General features: G+C 35.2%; 1 protein-coding gene across 5 annotated transcripts in view; it reads right to left on the bottom strand.

Annotated features, from left to right (window-relative positions):
• Positions 1-22,160, bottom strand: part of LOC134537901 (TOM1-like protein 2) — a 75,453-nt gene that overhangs the window by 52,920 nt on the left and 373 nt on the right. For 3 of the 5 annotated variants that reach the window (XM_063378841.1, XM_063378857.1, XM_063378874.1), the window contains exons 2-4: positions 12,343-12,512; positions 11,100-11,190; positions 10,311-10,510 (exon numbers count right to left, since the gene is read on the bottom strand). In XM_063378841.1, coding sequence (XP_063234911.1) covers positions 10,311-10,510; positions 11,100-11,190; positions 12,343-12,512 — 461 coding nt within the window. The remainder of the gene's footprint in view (positions 1-10,310; positions 10,511-11,099; positions 11,191-12,342; positions 12,513-22,160) is intronic. The other 2 variants (XM_063378849.1, XM_063378866.1) reach the window with 1 other exon arrangement.

Raw genomic sequence — 22,160 nt, 5'->3', positions numbered from 1 at the left:
ATAAATTCTGTGCAATAAAAATCCCTCCAAAATAACCACACAGTCAAAATATTTGTTTGTAAGGGAGGAGGCAACTAGAGGCAGACTTCTGGAATGAAAGGAGATATGTTTGCCATTCCTTCAGGGAGGTGTGAAAGGAGTCCCTGGACTACGTGGGAGAAGCCAGACCACCCTAGTGAAGCCTGCAAGCCATCATCCACACCTCTAACGTATTGTCAGATGTGATTAACCTGGGCAGGACCCACCGGGAATCTAACCCAGAGAGCTGTGGCTGAAAGGCAGTGTGCTCATCACACGGACACCCCGGTGTCCCAACTGGGCGTAGTTACAGCTGTAGCGCATCCCAGCTAATATGAACAGTCTGAATCCTTCTTATAAGCTTTCTTAGATTATTAAAATAGCAACCGCAGTTCACAGTACAGATTAGATTTATCATTAAATGTTTTGGCTTGACAAACCACAGGGCCTAGTTGTGGACACTAGTTCCCGACACTGTCTCACATGCCATGTTGGTTGTTTCAATTTCTTCTCATCACTAATATTTCAGGGCTTTCCTATACCCTCTTGCAATTTAGGTTGTGTTAAATTTTATCTCAAAAGACGTTTATTAAATATAATCTGATAGCGGTAAAATAGTCAAGCAAGTGTTTGTAATTATGAATGTGACCTTTTACAGCTTGAAAATAATGTTTATTTAATATCTGGTGACAAAATTTGTAATCCACCTCAAATGTAAGGGAGGTATAGGAATAAATAGCCAGGAAAGGGCCTCTTAATAATATCTGTTACAATATAATGAGATAATCAACCTAGTGTTTAAGACAGAGCCTTGTTTAAATATTACATAATTTTCTATCAAAACTTCCTCCCAGCAGTGACACACTGAAGCCTGTTGACTAAGACTGTAACATTGTAAATAGAATAATAAATATTTTATTTATTCTTTGTCACACCCTTAATTTGAATAAATAAATTTGGAAGTGATTTATAGCAAAGAATTACTAACAATACTTAAGATAGAGTGAAATAATCTCTCTTAAAATACGGAGCAACAGTAAAACCCATTTGAAAGTTCCCAGCTAACAAGGGGACCACCAAGTATGGTACAAACTGATTTTAATGGGTCTTATATATGTTGTGGAGGGAGGCCCCCAGAGTACTAAGCTAAAAGGGTTTTGTCCAATGCGCCTTAGTTTTTGCGAAAATGGTGGTTTATGTTTTACACGAACGTTTTACACCGGTACATTTTCCGTCGCGCCAGCCTAGCCTAGTTGGTAAGGCTCTTGCCTAGCAGCCGGCCCGTCAGGGTTCGCTTCCTGCTCATAGAAATTTTATTTCTTAATTATTTCATAATTTTATAATAATTCTTATTTTAACGCTGACGACAATGTATTAAATTCGTACCAGAAGTGTATTAAAATCACATTGAATAGCATTAAATATAACAATGAGTAAATTATGTGTTATAGGTCTTTACTTCATGACCATTTATTTCCCCTTTAAAAGATTCGAATCCCATTAGGACTCGCCTACCGTAACTACAGCATAAGAGCGATTATTAAAAGAAAGGTTGGGAACGGCAAAATCAGGTAGCAATCGTTGCCAAAGTATGATTGAAAAAAAATACACCACACAAAAATAAATTATTTCTTGACTATTTATTTCAGCGTTAAAATAAGAATTATTAAAAAATTATGAAATAATAAAAAAAAATTATATGAGCAGGAAGCGAATTGTAATGTTGCAGAACCCTGCCCTCCTAATTAAATAATTTTTCTTTTAAACTATTTTCATGAATGTAAATATTTCTTAAAAAGTCTTTCTAATGATATTTTACCGTTTGTTATATATTTTAGGGTTGATATTTTTCACTTGCTATGTTTTTAAGAAGGTATTTTGTGTTTTAACAGACATTTTCTATCATTAGTAATTTTTATGTAATTATTCACAAAGAAGTCGCTGTTCCAGATTTTTACGTGTTTAGGCCTACTTTTTCAGGTTTTTCTCAATAAGTTTAATTTTGTAAAGTAATTCGTATTATAATTATTGTTCTTAAATTTTATTAACGTGTTGTAATATAATTATAAATCACGGGACTGTGTCTGGGCTGGTGTGATGGTTAGAAAGAGAGGCATGAGAGGCCTGTAAGTGTAAGTAAGAAAGGAACAGTGTTTCCCCGCCAACCGAGATAAAGACGGTAATTTCCCCCCTGTATGGGAACTGAGTGATAACTAGAGACACGGAAATTTCGCGAATCGCGATATCGCGAAATAACACCGCAATTTACCTTAATTCGCGACAAAACACCGAAATCGCACAGCATCGAGAAATAAAACTGATAATAATGAATTAGACCACCCATGCAAGACATCGCGAAAAACAAGTAAACACGACGTTGACGGCACATCGCCATTTTTCTAAGTTTCAACATGGCCACTTTGTAGTAATGAAAGTAAATAATGATTTACAGTATTCCCGTCACGTAATCATTACAATTTGAAACGAAAGCAGTAATTGCAATCATAAACTAATTAAAAAGAGAAAAATGTACCTGAGCATCAACACAAAGTTAATAAAAAATACCGGCGATGTTTTCAACACAATATAGCTGCCATGATTTTCAACCCGCTGTATTTACACATTAATCTTGTAGAGAAATATAAAATTTTAATTCTTCCTTTCATGTTGAACAGTTAACAACCTCATGCTTTCAACTACGTTTGACTGGCTTGGCAACCTACTCGTTAGAGCTGTAGGTGTAGCAAACCGTATGTATTCGGTACTGACTGAGTAACGGGTGCGCCATCTAGTATCGAGTAACGAAACGTTACACACGGCTGGATTTCGTTACTCGCATTTTTCGTATGTTTTACGCATGCGCGCGCATATTCGATGAATTTACGTTACAAAGAACGATGTTTGTTTATTAAGTATAATATGGAAATTTGTCGTCCAAGTTTTTTACTGTTTATAAGAAAGTATTTTTTACAAATTAGAAATATGTATGTTTTTGTTATTTATTATCGCGTATTTTCACGTTTTTTGTTGTTTTTATCTTAAAAGAGATAATATAATAAAACCGCTCTAATGAGATTTAATTGTTTCTTGGTTAACAAAAACTGTTAATTATCAAATATTGTTAATTGTTTATATTCTATTTATTATTATTTACGTGACGTCATACTGTACGCGTACGCAATACGACTCGATTCGTTGCTGCAACATAACATTGCATGTTATGCGGTATCAGAAGTAACGAGTAACGTAGCGACACGATAGTAACGAGTACTAATTGTTATAGTAACGAATACATACGGGTACACTTTTTTTCGTTACTTTTACACCTCTACTACTCGTAAACATGAACACATGACACTACGCCGATTGATAAGCAAAATCAGTGACCTTTAACTGCCGTAACTACACTTCTCAGCAAATGCAATACGGCCGCAGAGCAAGTGAATACGGCGTCAACGGGACAAAGAACAGCAGCAAGAAATATTAAAAGAATACTAAGTTGAGACATGCCGTGCCGAGGCAGCGCGCTAGGCGACACCGGGCCGTGCCGAGGCAGCGCGCTAGGCAGCACCGGGCCGTGCCGAGCTGTTTCAAGCCTACAATTTTTATTTGCCAATAGTGTTGACTTTAGAGTGCAGTATACGAGTATACGCCGTGCCACTATTATTTAGCCAAGCAAAACTTGTAGGTCATAAAACCATTCTCAAAAGTTAAAGTAAACATGAAAAACCAAAACAGCGAAATAAAACCGAAATTTGATTTTTTCAAAACGAAATTTAAGGAAAAATAAAACCATTTTTACGGGACTCTAGTGATAACTGCTCTCTCACGGTGTGGGAGAGAGAAAGAGAATGGGAGTCCCCGATTTCGAGGTGAAATTGAAAAGAGACTGATCAGGGGAAGCTCAGAGTTCTGTATGTAAAAGATTTTTTCATGTAGTGTAACTTGTTCTGTGATTGGCTGATATCTGTAAGAGTGAATGAAGCGTGCGTGTGATTGGTCGGTGAGGTCATGTGACGTCTACTCCCTGCGTGGAGGAGACAGTGTCATGAGATCACCAGTCGTCTGTCGAACGCTGGACGAGTAGGTCGCGTTCGATGGCTTCTCGCTAAATTATCATGTAATTTACGAAGAGATCATTTCACGTTGGTGGTCGGAGCCAGGCCTATATTTAAATCAACCTAATTTTCTTTTTTTTTTCGTTTTTGATATAACTGAATTAGAAATTACGGCCACCTTCGTAGGCATGTTGGCTCGGGGCGGAATTCGTTTTCGCTGGGTGCGGTTCTCTTCGAGGTCGTCCCATTTTTTTGTACTTGCAGTAAAACATTACTGAAGGACTCAATCTACGCGATTATTTTCCGGTAATTTCTCGTCATGCGAGCTACCATCAGTTTTTCGACGGGCAGATGTATGCGGACTGAATGAGTAACCTCTTTTGAAAGTGTTTGGAATCGTCTGTGCAACATTCTATTAAAATAAAATAAAAACATCAAAATTTGCAATCGGCGTTGAACTGTTTTATTTTGTATATAACGAACCGTTATATTTGGCGCCCGGCCGCGCGGCTTGAATTTGGACACGACCCTGAGGTTAAGACGGACATTTTCGGCAGTAAATAAAAAATATAAACATTCTCAAAACAAAGTTTGCGACTACGATAACCTTAAATAACAACAATCTACGATAAATAGTGAACAGTTTAGAAGAAAACGGCAAAGTGTTTCCAGAATTATCGGCGCAGCTGAGCGGCGAAGGCGGTTTTTCTTCGCGACGAGAGTTACGAGCTGTTTCAGCGAGTGAAGTGTTCCAGAGAAACGACGGAAAACGTTACTTCGAGGGACAGAGCGACCCAAGGCACCGTGGGACTTCAAGCCTGTCGCATCGCGGGACTTCGCGATCGTCACTTCACGGGACAACGTGGGATGAATCGCCGATGATAGCAAGTGGAAAATTATTGTATTGGTTTAGAGAATTTAATTTGTATTTGTGTAAAATTTTGTAATTTGTGTATGTCAACATGGATAACGCTAGTACCAACAGCAGCGAATCAGATTTCATGGGTTTTCAGGAAAATGTAGAAAATTCCGAACAGTCAAATCCAAATTTGGAAACAAGTTTAATAGAGCAAGATTTTTCATGTCGACAGGAAAAACCTGTAAACATGGAACATCCTGCCGAACTAGGTCAGGATATGGAATCCCGCACGATTAGCAGCCCAGTTGAGGTTATGGGGGGGTCAGATATGTTTCAGAAATTAATGGAAATGATGCAAGGAATGAACCAGGAAATGAAACAAAACAGTCAGGAAATGAGACAGGGACAACAGGAATTAAAACAGGATCTTACTAGTAAAATTGAACAGGGACAGAATGAAACAAACAACAAAATAGATCAGGCAATTCACAAAATTGAGGTAAATTCACAAGAGATTGCTAAGTTAAGGAGCGAAATAGGCACACAGTTGTGACAGGAATTTGGCAGGGTGGAGAACAAACTTGATGACTTTAAAATTAAATTTAATGAACAGGTAGCCACGTGTACAAACAAAGTAGATGAGTGTGCAAATAAAGCAAATGTAGAAACATGTGAAAGGGAAATAATAATGTCCAAAGAAAATGTCGAATTTATTGGTCATGATATACATGAACGTGTAAACATAGGGAGTAAATATGAAAAATTCCTAGATGAGGTAAATAGGGAATGTTTAGATAATGTGGTTGAAAAAATTGGTAAATGTAAAGGTAATACACATGTCACCAGGATTTTGTGTAAACAAATGAGAGAAGTAGAAATTGAAATGAAAATGTTCTCAGATAAACTTAAAGATGAGTTCACTGAGGAAGTGATCAGTGAATTGAGTTTTACAGATTGCGGAGAAACGATAAAGGGGAAATTTTGTAGAAATGTAAGCAGTAATGTACGAAGATGTGAGTTGTGTGTATTGAATAGTGTACAAACTAAAAATTTTGCCCTGATCCATGTGAGGAAAACTGTGCAACATGTTCAGAGGTTTTTTGGGTGGAAGCATGTGTACAGAACTATTGCCGAGATAGTAAACTGTTTTTTGTTCTGTTCAAAGGCAGAAGAAAGTTATGATAAATGGACAGGGGTGATGCAACCTCTGGAAACAGTGTGTTTTGACTTGTTTGGCCCACTGCCTAGATGGAGGGGTGGAGTCAAAACTAGTTGTGTCGTATTTGATGTTTTTTAAATGTTTTGCAAATTTTGCCATTTTTTTTTTAATGTTTTTCAGATTTTTTATTCTTTGAATTATGTACTTTTTGATAATTTTTTGTATCTTGTAGAGTTTTTGTATTTTTTGAAGAATAGTTATAGTATAATATAGGAATGTATATGTAAGATTTATGACTGCAAGTTTTTGAGATGAATAAGGTTTTTTAAAGAGAAGGAAGGTTATACACATAAATTTTTAAGATAAATAACTATTTTTAATGTGAATGTTTTTCTGTTTTAGAAAATAACTATGATAATATATATAAATTCTTTGAGTACACAGTTACTAAAATGCTTTACATTGTGAGAATTTCATTGCACTTGGGTAATTAATGTTTTGGTTGTTTAATGTTATGTCTCATGGGAAGATGTTAACTGAAATTTATTATGAGTTATTTTTTTGGGAAAAGATATAATTTTGAAATAGTTAAATATTTTAAATGAAAATGACACATATTGTTTGTTTTGGATTGAATGACAGGGTGACAACATCCTATATTAAAGGTATGAAGTGTTATGCTAAACGTTAATGGATAACAGTCGTCGAGTTTTGAAGCTGCAGAAGCAGTTGTGCGTTCATGATGGCCAGAGTTTAGGTAAATTTTTGTATTGCCCTAAATAATGCAGCAAAGGTAATTTTCTTGGTGTAATGTGTTTTGTGAGGCAGCTGGGGGGCCAGGAGATTAATTTTAAATATGTTTCCGGCATGGAGTCCGATGTTTTTTTTTTGCAAGGGTGCGTCCTTTCTCCTTGGTCGCTCCCACCCCTCATCTATGTTAATTATATGTGCTGTTGTTGCTGAAAGGGGAGGTATGGTTTGAAACCTAAGGAAGGGCATTGGTTCATGTAATTTGTTTTTGAAGAAGAGAAACATACGTCTGTATCTTAATGAAGTGTTTGTCATGCCATGACTGTAGAAATGTCAACTTATTGTTTTATGGAAATTTAAGTAAGGTATGTAAAGCTTAAAATTTTGACAAGTGCAGTGTATATTTGTGTATAACTTTGTATAATTTTTTGTTTTTAATTTGGTAATAGGTTGGCCGAGCTGACTAGCAGCTAAAAGGGTTGTAGTTGAGCGCCCCTTACCTTTCGGCTAGCTCAGGAGTTAGGAAGGAATGATAGAAGAGGTTGGAAAAACTGTATGTAATTTGTGGGTATATTTTTTTGTATAAAAGGTTAGCCGAGCTGATTAGCAGCTAAAAGGGATGTAAATGAGCGCCCCTTACCTTTCGGCTAGCTCAGGAGTTAGGAAGAAGGGAGCTAGGAATGATTGAGAAGGTTGTTGGAAGAAAAGGAAATGTGAATTTTTTGTGTGTGATGATAATGATGTTTTTGTGTATTTTTTATATTATGATTAATGAGAATAGAAGATGTAAGTGAATAATGTCAAATGAAAATGCAGTATGTTGATAACAGAATTAAGTTTGTGGGTATTTGATGCAAATGTTATGAGGTGTAACATTTTAATAAGAAAGTTTGAATATATTAAGTGATGATGTAGTGGGTTATAAAAAAGTTTAAAGTTTTACATACTTAATTTAATGTTTTTTGGAGTTGTATTTGATGTAGAAAATTTACTATGGGAATTTCTGTGTTGTAGGAGTTTGATGCATCTGTTTAGAAGTTAATATTTCATTGGGTTATCAATGTTGAGCAGACTAGTCCTAATTTGGAAATAAGTGTTGTCCAGTGGTTGAAGTTAATGATAGTGGTATTGCGGAGATATTTAGAATTTTAGAATTTGTTTTTTTGGAGGGAATTTAGGAAAATTTTGTGTCAACAGTTTTAAAGCGATAGTGTTGTCAAGTTTTTGTTAGTGCAGATATGAAGAGTGGAGATATTGGTGAATTTGTGAGTTAAAGTGGTTATTTCATGGGATTTTGAGGAGTTTGTCAGAAGCAGCAGTGAATATCGTAAAAATGGTTTTTAAAGGGTTTTAAAGGAGATAATTTGTTTTGAGGTTGGAAGTTTTATCGTTTTTGAAGAAGTTATTTGTCATCGTCGTTAAGGTGGTCATGGAGACGTGATTCCTGGAGGTTTTGTATTCGTCGAGGTAGTCATGGAGACGTAATTCCTGGAGTTTAAGATTTTTCGTCGTCATTGAGGTAGTTATGGAGTTTATTGCAGCTGGTGTTGAGGTTTCCACAGTTGTAAAAGTAAGTTGTTCAGAGTTTTTTGTTGGTATTGAAGATTCTTCGTTGACCAGGGGGTGTCTGCTTGAAGCTTATAGAAAGACCAGTTTCAAAGTTATTTGTATTTTGCACTGATGAGAGGGAGATAACCGTTTGTGAAGAGTTGTTGACACTTTGTAGTAAGAGGTATGTTTTCAAATTTTTGGCTTTTTAACAAAGGAATTGAGGTTATGACAATATTTAAGTAACAGTTTTTTGGAATTTCTTTATAAATAAGGGTTTTAATTACTGGATGCATTTATTTCTCAGGATGTTTTGTATTTATTTTGTACAGATAAGTTTTTCTCTTTTGTAACTTTTCAATTAAATGTAGTGTTAATTTAATTGAAAAGTTGGGGGGGTAATGTAATGTTGCAGAACCCTGCCCTCCTAATTAAATAATTTTTCTTTTAAACTATTTTCATGAATGTAAATATTTCTTAAAAAGTCTTTCTAATGATATTTTACCGTTTGTTATATATTTTAGGGTTGATATTTTTCACTTGCTATGTTTTTAAGAAGGTATTTTGTGTTTTAACAGACATTTTCTATCATTAGTAATTTTTATGTAATTATTCACAAAGAAGTCGCTGTTCCAGATTTTTACGTGTTTAGGCCTACTTTTTCAGGTTTTTCTCAATAAGTTTAATTTTGTAAAGTAATTCGTATTATAATTATTGTTCTTAAATTTTATTAACGTGTTGTAATATAATTATAAATCACGGGACTGTGTCTGGGCTGGTGTGATGGTTAGAAAGAGAGGCATGAGAGGCCTGTAAGTGTAAGTAAGAAAGGAACAGTGATTCCCTGCCAACCGAGATAAAGACGGTAATTTCCCCCCTGTATGGGAACTGAGTGATAACTGCTCTCTCACGGTGTGGGAGAGAGAAAGAGAATGGGAGTCCCCGATTTCGAGGTGAAATTGAAAAGAGACTGATCAGGGGAAGCCCAGAGTTCTGTATGTAAAAGATTTTTTCATGTAGTGTAACTTGTTCTGTGATTGGCTGATATCTGTAAGAGTGAATGAAGTGTGCGTGTGATTGGTCGGTGAGGTCATGTGACGTCTACTCCCTGCGTGGAGGAGACAGTGTCATGAGATCACCAGTCGTCTGTCGAACGCTGGACGAGTAGGTCGCGTTCGATGGCTTCTCGCTAAATTATCATGTAATTTACGAAGAGATCATTTCACGTTGGTGGTCGGAGCCAGGCCTATATTTAAATCAACCTAATTTTCTTTTTTTTTCGTTTTTGATATAACTGAATTAGAAATTACGGCCACCTTCGTAGGCATGTTGGCTCGGGGCGGAATTCGTTTTCGCTGGGTGCGGTTCTCTTCGAGGTCGTCCCATTTTTTTGTACTTGCAGTAAAACATTACTGAAGGACTCAATCTACGCGATTATTTTCCGGTAATTTCTCGTCATGCGAGCTACCATCAGTTTTTCGACGGGCAGATGTATGTGGACTGAATGAGTAACCTCTTTTGAAAGTGTTTGGAATCGTCTGTGCAACATTCTATTAAAATAAAATAAAAACATCAAAATTTGCAATCGGCGTTGAACTGTTTTATTTTGTATATAACGAACCGTTATAGAATCCTGACCGGCCGGCTGCTAGGCAAGAGCCTTACCAACTAGGCCAGGCTGGCTCGCCTGGCGCGACGGAAAATGTACCGGTCTAAAACGTTCGTATAAAACTTTAACCGCCATATTCGCGAAAACTAAGGCGCATTGGACAAAATCCTTTCAGCTTAGTACTATGGGGGCCTCCTTCCACAACATATATAAGAGCTACTAAAATCAGTTTGTACCATACTTGGTGGTCCCCTTGTAAGAGGTATAGTAGGTCTTGCACCAGCAGCAGCAGAACATGGGCACACGCACTTGGCTCACCCTCTGGGGCGTGTGGATGGGTGCCATGGTGTCCAGGTCTGTCATCGGGAACTCTATGCCCTTCTGCTTGAGGTCGCTATAAACCTGCACCACGCCCGCCAACTCCACCTGGTGACGGAACGCGTCCGCCCAGCACTGGATCAGGCTGAGCACCTTCTCCTGCACCGCCGTGGGTGGGTCATTCTTGGGTCCTGCCAACACCATCAGCTTGGACATCAGTTTGGCTCCTGCACCGCTCAGCGAGCTGTCACCACAGTACACCACTAGCCACAGTTGGAATTCAACATGTTACTCTCCAAGGTACAACAATTAAATGTTAGCTAGTATTAGCTGCAAAGGGCTCGACACAGTTTTAGAAGTTAGCTAATAAAAATATACAGCTCCACTTGAACACAAATGAAGCAGCTTGTAAGTCACAGTAAAAAATTGAATTAATGAATTACTTAGAATGTGTCATTGACACAGACATCAGTAGAAGCGATGAAGAGCAGCGATATACGAATAGGGCACTGACAGAATGAATGGATGGGGGAAACTGGATAATCCTAAGAAAATCCACCGGCTCACTGAAACATCTGTCATGTTTGTCGCTTGCAAGAATACAATTACAGAAGGACACAATCACAAAAGCACTTCTCTTTTAGTTTAATTTCATGCATTCCACAGATCTGCTAGCTGCAGAAAGATTAGGATGTGATTATGCTGGCTACCATTTTGGTGCTCACATACTGAGCCATACCAAAACCAATGAGGTGAGACTAAGAGATGGGGGGAACTTACCAATGAGTTTCACGAGCTCCTGAACGAACTCCTTGTTGCAGGCGAGTACATGGAAGCGCTTCCCGCAGTTCTTGACACAAGTCTCCAGAACCTGGCGGCCAACAAGGGTCATCACTTCCCATGGTGAAGTCGCAGTCTCAACAATTCAACACCAACTCAATATGCTTGATTATGTATTTTAGTGTACATTTGTTTAGTCACAAAAACCAGATAGGGGTTTTTCCATTTTGTAAAATGTAGTTTAATTGAAAAAGCACTTATAATTAAAAAAACATTTTCCTAGTCTCTTAAAAAATAATTTTAAAAATTGATACCCTTCTTAGTGTTATTGCAAGTCTCTCCTCAGCACAAATACTTCTTCTTAATTTGGTATCGGCCTTCTCCTTGAGAACTTTAAGCGAGGCAAGAAGCTGTGCAAAAGAATCTTGTCTCATTCGAAAATAGTTAAAAAAAAAAAACTTTGAAGTGTACCTATTCTGTAAGCGTACTCATTATAGTGTAGAACTGTCCGCTAGCCAACAGGTTGGATGTTATTGGGTGCATCCATAGTGATCGCTGTTGCCTACGACGACATACGAGGAGAACAAGGAGAAGAGCTTCCTCGTCGGAGTTCATAATTAAACAACTACTTTCCTCTGTGGCGCTTCTCTGCAGCCTGTTCCTCCACACGGGCCGAGTGGCGACACTCAGTAGCGCTACTCGGTGGCTTGTTCAAGCCACGCAGTGGTACGACCGAGTGGCCAATGTGGAAGGGAACTTACTCTGATTTTCATAAACTGTAAGAATCATATTTCAAAGGCTAGATAAATGTAATATAGCAAGTTATTGTTTTATTGTTCATGTTATAATTCTAGTTGTAGTTCCATTGATGGTTTGTATATCTGTCATCACTGTGTATCCTTATGTTTGTTTTTACTTGTCTATTGTGTATTTTGTGTGTGTATTTTGTGTGCCTGATTGTTTTTTGTGTCTACTATAAACTTTTTTCAATACTGTTAGTGAGCATGACACAAATAAATAAATACACATAAGATGTTACATTGTGAAATTACATTTCTTGATTTGCTGCCAAAATGATAGGGGGTAAAATTGGCTGTTATGGTGATGGGTAGAATTTTATTTTCAAAGGTTGATCTTAAAAGCATCTAGCTAAGCCTGATGATGGTAGAGCAGTGCAATGTGCATGTACTAGTGCGTCACTAAGCCTGATGACGGCAGAATGGTGAAACAAGTATGTACTTGCCGTCAGAGTGTACATCACCACGGTGTAGTTCTTCCCTGCATTCTGAGTCAGCCTCTTGCGGATTGCTTTGATAGCGTCTTTAGGCCCGTCCTCTGTCTCGTTGATGATGTCACAGATCTCCATGTTGAGCGCCCAGTTCTCAGACGCCAGCGAGCCATCTGTCGCTTGTTCTGGAACACAGCGAGGCCCCTGGTCAACTACTTCTGCATGGAACATCTTCAAACAAATGTTTCAAATGTGTACTTGCTATTTACAATAATGTAAAGAAGCCAAAATATTAGACACCCTGACACGCTTCATCATTTTGTTTTTATGTTTAGACATATTTACTTATAATGATCTTTTTTTATACTATACTAAGCTCTTTCCCTGGCTATACCTCCTATGTCCTTTTTTTTCCTTCTTTCCTTCTGTAGCTCAGTGTTCAATTCCCCTCCCATTCTTAATTTTACTTCAGGACTCACTAAAACCAAATTAATAAAGATATGCATGTACAATATGTTATAAGGGATCAGTCGTAGTAAAAGGTTTAAATGTTTATCCCGTCATAAAAATTAATTGATTCTAATTTCCAAAGGAATTATGAAAATAATTAAACTATGTTTTGCAAAAAACTTCACTTGCATACAGCAGTTATGATTTGAATCCATAGGTTTCCAGACTATAAAAGAGAACTCCAACTATGCATGTTTTAGAAGAATGCCTGGCTGGTTGGAGGTACAGCACCTAGAGTACGGCAGGCAGGGCATTGAGCAGTGTCTTCCCCCAGCTGCTGACTCCACGACTGCGGAGTACGTGGACGGCAGGCTACACCGGTCTGGCATGTTAGTCTCTCACAGATGTTACAAATATACACAAGCCAAGTTTAAAAGTTCATCACCAGAAAACTGTGGCTAATCAAAATAAACAGTTGACTGGATATCAACTGCTAGTTTAGTGACTCTGAACGGTCTCATACTAAGTTGTAACAACAATTTTGGAGAATGAATATTTACATTTTGCTTGAGGAGTACATTTATTTAAATCCATTACTTGAATGTAGCTAAGTATACGTTCATAGCGAATACACAGTAGAACCCTGTTACAGTAAAAGGCCTTACATCTGGTATTCCATGGATCAACACTTTCTGAATCCAGCAACAAGCAAGCTGCTCACGCTCAAATTTTTTCAGCTGTGTTCTGGATGTCTGCCTTGGCCGCCAGGTAGCACTACTGCACTGCCTCACTTTTAGTGCACTCTGAGTTTATCTTTACTGGCAGTTTTCATTTCAGTAAAGTGTTTCCACTGTTCTAGTGGGTTACACTTCACATTTCACTGGTACATTTTCACAAGGACACTTTTAACAAGACATATGAATCATGGAGAGATATGTTAAACAGTAATGCTAATCTGTTTTATTTCTTTATATAGACCAGCTTATTACAACTTGTTATAAATAGGTACCATTGTACTATATATCAATTTTTCGTTGGTATTTCCATTAAAACTATACTGACATTCGATAATCTTACAAAATCACTCATCTGGCATAGCAGTGCTCCTGAACCTGGATTATAATCTTAATGATTAAATTTTAAAACTGCAAATTCAATAGGTTTTCAAAAATTCTGTCTTCAAAAGTAATTATACTATAATTTAAAGCTGGATCAAAACATGTATTTAACATACTTGATGAAGCTGATATTACTTTCATCTCTCCCCTAACACATGTGCTTCAAAGTGGCATTCTCAAGAAGTAACTTAGGCTACAAGTCACGCACACAAAACACATTGTTAAAGGGCTTTGTAATACCCTTTGTGATGAGTTTTAAGACAAGCTTGTACTACTTGTAAACAATGAACATGAACATAGGAAGTGATAAGAAATTCCTGACAAAACCAGAGATTCTTCCAAGGCCATCACATGGAATTCATACTGACCAAGGTCACTTCTATTCCTTGAACCACACCAAAACCAATTTTAAGGAGTATCAATCTCCGTGAAGATACCCAAGTCTTTTTTTTATATGACACATCCATTTCCCTAAGCCTAAAACATTACCATAGTAGTATATAAAAATCTAAAATTGTTTATCTTCCCCCGTAAAATGAATGAACTGTTGCTTAATGACTTGCCAATATCAGAATCATTAGAGATGATGAAGCACATGAAGCACTCTGAGAAAACCCCACTATCTCAAGGCCACATCCACCATGTTTCCCTTTGCAAACAATCCAAGACTGAACCTGCAGGGAGTCAAGCCCAGACATGATCAAACAACCATAGGTGCTTCTCCCTATCATCAAAGCTGAGCTAACCAAAATCACTCTTAAGTTTTCATGGTTTGTATTGCTAAGTTCTTTTAACATGGCTAGTTAAAAGATAAAGAGTTCCATAAAATTTTATTTAGTAAATAAAAATTAAACAAATTATATAGGCCTACCACTGTCAAAACTTAAGCACAGACTTGCTGTAATGCACAGTAAGTAATAATTTTCAGCCTACAATATTTTGTTTGTAGTTTTCAGAAACAGTTTATTTTATGAGACATGAGCAAATATATCATGTCACAATTCCACTTATTCATTTTTGAATTACAAAAAGTATATTTGTTTGCTTTTTTGACTGATTAATTAGTATTAAAAAGGTAACACAGACCACTACCTACATACAATGTTTGCAAAATGTCATGAATCACATTTTTTTATGCCTTTTGTCTACATAAAACATATTTGTTAGTAATCCTATGACATATTGTACCCTCAAACAATCTTTTTTTTACTATTTGCTAGCCTTTTTTTTAAATTTTACTTCTATAGGTGTATATGTAAATTTTTATCTTTGAATAACTGTACAAAAATAAAACAGTCGAGAACAGGCTACTACAAATTGTGGCACTATTCACAGGCAGTAAAAAAACCAATTAAAAAACATAGCGGACACTTATTACCCAAGATGACCGTCAACGACACTGCCCCCAAAGCAAACAGTACTCTGAGATAATACATAAGACAACATTTACAGTGCGAGGTGCCATCATGCGGGACATGTCACTGATAGGAGCCAGATAGTAATGGCCTTGCCCCATGACACAACGTCCATTCTAAAAACACCTCAATTCTGTAGGACAACTTGCTGCAGACTTTACGCAACTGACTAACTATATTACATACACTTGAATGTTTGCTGATCCCACCCGAAAAATGTTGTGTGCCCACCAAGCCATGGCCATTGTCAGCACATCCTGCTAGATTCCAAGGTCTAGGATGAACCAACTGAGGACCTTTAATAACATTTCTAACAACTCTTTTTATATCATAGGATAATTTTATATACAAAAATGAGCAAAATTAAATGTATCTTTTAATCACAAGTTAGAATGGTAAAACCCCTTCGGAGAATATTTCCATATGATTTAAGAAACTGTATGCAACTTTTCAAATTGAATGTGCGAATGTGCAACTATAAACTGTAGTAACTTGTTGGAAAAACTAAATACAAGCTAGCAAAAGGCAGCTGAAGTTTTAAGGTTTACCAACTTTTCGTGACAGTTATGTTACAGTTGCAACTATCGAGACCTGTGGACACCTGTATTCACTGCATCTTGTCCATGGCTGGTGTTGACTGTTTGTGAATCTTTCCAGATTATTAGGGAGTTCCCTCCAAGACATTCTAGTAAATTAATTTGTGTGCAAGACAGGATTTACCGAAAAATTCAGTGTTTCTCAAACTTGTTATTCAGCAGCATATTTCTTGCCAAGATATTTTTCTTTACCCTGTTAAAAATAATGTAATTCATTGTGTGCACATTGTAGCTCCTACTATACGTGTAAATTCATAAAACACTAATCCCTTCATGAGCTTGGTATTTATTTATGCTATGAGCAAATGGTTATAAACTTATTATGAACATTCTCTTTTATGTAAATCTACAGAAATAATCTGCATAAACTACATTATTCAAAATTTCACATAGTTACAAAAGGTTCTTTACTTATATGGTTGTGGTAGGTAGGAACTACATTAAGTGGTTTTTATTATAAGGTACCATTATAATTATTTTCAAATTTCTGGTCCACCTTAAGTGTCCAAATCAAAAATGAAGAATTTCACTTCAGAGCCTCCACAAGAAGGAAACCTGTTCCACATACCCATAGCTCCTTAACTCCGGTAACTAGGTCGTGATTGCTGGACCAGACGAGAACAATAGCAATTACTGCAGACAGGACGTTTACACGACTACTTACGAAGAATGTCGACCTAATGTGACTTACAGAAAGTTTGTTTTTCATCACACAATACATAGCACTGGAAAACTTAAGCACCATAATGTGTTTTTACTTCCTTATTAAATTATTTTATCAAAACTGTCTAATTAAGCATTTGCAGGTACTTAGTATAAATGACAATAAAATTTTAAAAAAAAATTAAAAAATTGTATACTAAACTATCTAAATCAAGAATCAATTCCTCTTGATAAAATTTATTAAAAATATGTCCAAAAGGTTTTAATATATATAAAAACTGAAAAATAAAAAATAAAAATAAAAATTTATACAATGCCATTATAAATTTTTACAGTGTAATTTTGTCAGAAGTACTTACTCATTTTACAGACTTAAGGCTTGAATACAAATGGAGAGACTCAGTTCTTTAGCTGTTTCCATTCCAGAGGATAGAGTAAGTTTGTTGATGCCAAATGAGATCATACATTATTTGTTTGAGGGAAAAGTAGGGGAATATTTTGACATATAAATAGACCTAGTGGCAGAAGTTATGCAAATATGAAATAAGCACGTTGAGATTACTAGATTGGTACACATTGAAGTAAAAATATAGACAGTCATATGTTATAGAATTAATTGGAGGGTAGTTAACTTATTTGCAGTTACCTATATGTGATTGAAAATGTTAAGACCCCTGGTGTTAAAAAAAAAAGGGTAATTTGTTGAAAGATGTATAAAGCATTTAATAGAAAAGAAATCAAATGTAAAATTGTTTGAAGGAATTGTTTTGAGCTGGCATAAATTAAATGTATGTTCTGTAAAGTAAAAGGCAGTAAAAAAACTTGATTTGATAAGTTTTAACATCACATTGTCATGCACAGGTTTATTGACACCCTTGAGCATCAACACACAAAGAAACATAACAATTACTGCTCAGTTGCAATAAAAATTAAATAAAAACTAAAATATCCTGCAAACAAAAGTGGTATAAAAATTAATGCCCCAGTAAAATTTGCTACATGCACAGAAATACATTATGTAATACAATAATAGGATTCTACATTCTGATTACCAAAATTTGAAAATTGTAAAATACATATAAAATACTTCTATTGTATAGTATTAGACAATAGTAGGTACAAATAACTCACTGAATACAGTCAACACACATCAAATATTTTATTGTTTAAATATTTTAAAGCAGTTGAAGCAAAAAACCACATATTTTAATTATACAGGCTCTGAAGTTGTTTAAACAGTATTTTAAAATTATGAAATGGAATAAGGAAATGTTCAAGAACGTAACTTGTTAGATCAACATTACATATATACAAATTTTTATTTGAATTTTAAAAAAAATTAGGTGCTGTTATTATATACATATAATCAACCAGAAGATAAAAAAATGTACTGCATTAAACTAAACTTTTTGACATAACGTCTAATAAATCGATGAACGCCGGCTGCACGCACAAAAAGAGTCCCGTTACGTTCGCACATTATTCCGTTATGCTGTCTCCCGTTATGCTCATTGTACCGTTATGCTGTGTCCCGTTACACTCATTGTTCCGTTACACTGTGTTCCGTTACGCTGTCGGCAAGTGCAGTAATAATAGGTTATGTTACAATTGACTAAAAAATTATGGTGATACATATAACTGATGATAGATATTTGATTACAGGTTATTTATATAAAAACTTGTTCTTAATTATATTTAAACTTTATAGCTAAATGCCAGTTTTTAAAATTAATTACGAGTCATCTACACATGAACTGTTTCGTCGACTATTTATAAAGTGAAGTGAAAAGTTTATGTGGTTTTCATTGCTTATTGCAACAACAATTTCGGCAATAAAGGTTAATTATTCATGCATTTTAAAAATCTAATTACTAGTATAATTTCAAGTATTTATTCTTTTATTATTAAAATAAAATGATTCAATTTTATTCATAAAAGTATGCAATCATCTCATCAATGTTTTGTTATGACGTCACGTTAAACTATCGTCCGTAAACCGACTTTACAGACAACCAATTTTTTAGTAGGTAGTTAAGTTGAGGTTATGTTTTATGTTTTTTTTGTATTAGTAAGAGAATGCAGGAGAATTCAAAACTTGTATTTTGACTTTATGTGAAACAGGTTTTTCGTAATTTTTGAAACTTTGAATGTCTTTTTTTTTAAATCACACTCGGTATAAGATCGTTGAATTTTGCATATGTGTGTCTAATTTGTATATTAAAAATAATAAATTGGATACGTAACTATTAAATAATGTGTAGCGCCTAGATGAAAGGAGTCTGTAAACCTCGGTAAATGTTTATGTTTAAATACCAACATTTATGTTAATTTTGGTGTGACCATGTGTGTTTAAATGTATCAATTGATTTTTTTATTACAGTAATTGTTCCTTATTGTGGATCCAGTTTATATCAAAGTTTCATAATTCATAATTTCAAAATAAAAAATATTTTGGCTATGGTACAGTTTCGCATAACAAACACATTTATTTGGTTACTTAATTTTAATATCTTACATCAAAATACAATTGGTGTGTTACAGAGAACATACGCTCCCAGGAACAATGTTCTCAACATATTTTAAAAATTAAATGTATTTTGGTAATCCTACAGCTTTGCATTACAAATACAACCAATTAATTCATTTCTTTATTTTAGTATTTTATTTTAAAATACAACTAGATATGCAATAAGGAATAATTACTTTTAAAAAGTTATTTTTACAGAGTCATTCTTCCTTCGTAGTTTTAAACTTTACTTTGTTATCTCTTTTCTTCCATATTAGAATTTAATAAAACTGTAAATACTTCCTCAGAGCATGCATAATTAATTTACTGTTAAGGTACTTACTGTCTGAAATGTTAGAATATTGTATACATAAATATACTTGATGCGTGTTGACTGGAATCAATGTAAAAAGTATGTTATTATTGAACTGATATGTAAAGGTGGAAAATATTAGTGTTATATTTTCTTAACATTTTGTACCTACTATGAATGTACTCATACATTGTATTATTTTTACTTTGGACATGTTTTATACCATACATAGTATATGCTGTCAGTCTAAATGATACATATAAACCAAATAAATACAAATTACACACCTACAGATAGGTATCAATATTATTTCATTACATTTAAGTGGCAGTCTTCCAGACAAATATTCAAGTCTTTTTACAATAGTCCTACCCTGAAACTAAAATCCCATGACTGACTGCAGTGACTCACTGCTCTTACTAAAGCTCGCACCTTGAGAGGGAAGTAGAGGGGTAAAGGGTACAGCCATCTCATCCGTTCCTCATGGTAATCAAAATACAAAAAAAAAGTGAAAGAAAAAAAAAAGTGTGTGTGAAGAAACGTTTCAATAAGAACGGCATAGAACTATTTATAATTATGACACCACAAAATCATTAGTAGTGGCTGGTATAATACAGTTTGAGCTTTTTACTGTAATTATCGGACAACACAGCTTGTTATAACAAAAATAAAAAAATAAAAAAATATGGTTTTCACACAATAAATACTGTATGTCCTTAAATTTATCCTGAAAGGGTGGTTTCATAATTCTTACTAGTTTATGAAAAATAATAGTTTATAGCTTACATTACTATACCAGCATCAGACGTTGCGGCTTCGGGGAACATAAAAACAGAAATTATGTTTTTCCAAGTATACTAGAAACATCCCTAAATTTACCACAAAAAACTCTGTTTTATAATTTATACTGGTTCATTAAAAATAACACTTTAAAGCTTACATTACACTACCTGTGTTTTTACACTGCCGCCACCAGTCATTGTTTACCCACGATTGTGTATCTCTTTGTTTAAAACAACTGTAAAGAGAATTAAATTATGCTAATTCTTCCGTTACATAAATGTATCAAAGTTTATCTCTGGATCCTGAAGGCTTGATCCTGATGGCATGATCCTGTGGCTTAATCTTTTGGTACATTATGCTTGCTGTTTTAATTCAGTATGTCGAAAGATTCTGATGGCATGATCCTGTGGTACATGATGATAACTGTTTTAATTTAGTACGTCTGAAGATACTGTGCATAAAAAACATGTCATATAATAATGAATTATGATCATAAGTTGAATAACAAATATTTTTTTTGTCAACCTACAATCATAATTCCTTCTTACTTCACAATTTATTTTATGTGCAGGATCTCCCGACGTACTGAACTAAAACAGCATCCATCATATACCACAGGATCAAGCAAACCAGATCATGCCATGAGGATCCAAGTATAAACTTGGAAAAATGAAACACCAGCCTTAACGAACACAGAATATACGACAGCTGTAATAAAACAATTTCCTAGAAAGACTGCAAAATTCAATGTATTAGCTACTTCAGTGCACAGCACGTATTCCTCACAGAAAATGAATGACATTAACAATAAAATTCAAATTTTAGGCTCCCATTACTCATTTATTATGTCACATAGTACATACTTTAAATGCAAAAAAATTTGTATTTCAAGGTGGAAAATGGTGCAATTTAAGCAGTTTTATTAACTAAAAATTGATAACACAGCACTTTCTTTACACCCGTTTGACCCCACTTCAAGGTTTCAGGGGGGGGGGGGGGGGCAAAATACCCTTCCCCCCCCCCCCCTGTTGTTGCGCCCCTGCCTACATTAACCAAAGTTCTCCAAAAAAATTTTAAAAACCCACACGGTAAACATAAACAATGAATGTCGGCGATTGTGTGAATGCATAGTTATTGTGTAAGCTGTAAACTGTTATTTTTTCACAAACCAGTAGGAATTAAGAAACTTTCTTTGCATACATGGATAACATATATTCCTATTTATTGCGGGAAAATAATGAATGGCAACGGCAGCGTAAAAGCACAGGTATTGTAATGTAGGTATGATATAAAATTTTTAATTTTTTCACAAACTGGTAGAAATTACCAAACCATCCCTTGGTGGTTTATTAAGGGAAGTGTGTAGTGCATGAAAATAATTATTTCTGATTTTTTCTTTCCATTCTAAATAGCAGTGACATCCGATAATTATCATTTTTTACATCTCTTTCAAAACAGCTGACATTCACAAGTCATGAGATTCCTGACTTTTTTTTTAAGATAGGAAACATGGCCTTTTATTACATCCATGTGGTTAGAACCTGTTTGAAAAAAAAAGTAGTTCGCATGCTAATAACCACAAACCCGTGTTAACACACACTGACCAAAAAATAAAAAAACTTGCTTTGAAGGATACAAAACAAATTACTTTGCTGAACACGACGATGCCGTTGCACTTACACATTACAATAACCTTTTAATTTCAGCGCGTCAAATGTAAATAGGATCATAAATCTACTTGCGACCGTGTACAGAAAACAACAATAAAAAAACACCTCCATAACCATCCATTTGACAGATCATCATGACGTAATGCAAAAACTAAACAGCCATATAAGTAAGATCTAAAATTTTAAATCCTTGGTGGTTAAGAGACAAAGGTGTCCAATAAATATTTTAAGTTTAAGTAAATGCAGAGCCTAAATGTGGTCTTTGAGTGCTGTAAGTCAATTAACACGAGACAGTGAAATCACTACGTCAACAACTGCT

The sequence above is a fragment of the Bacillus rossius genome, chromosome 1, assembly GCF_032445375.1.
Source record: "Bacillus rossius redtenbacheri isolate Brsri chromosome 1, Brsri_v3, whole genome shotgun sequence".
NCBI classification, from domain to species: Eukaryota; Metazoa; Arthropoda; class Insecta; order Phasmatodea; family Bacillidae; genus Bacillus; species Bacillus rossius.
Note: the sequence above shows the minus strand (reverse complement) of the source record. Positions and strands in the feature narration are given on the sequence as shown.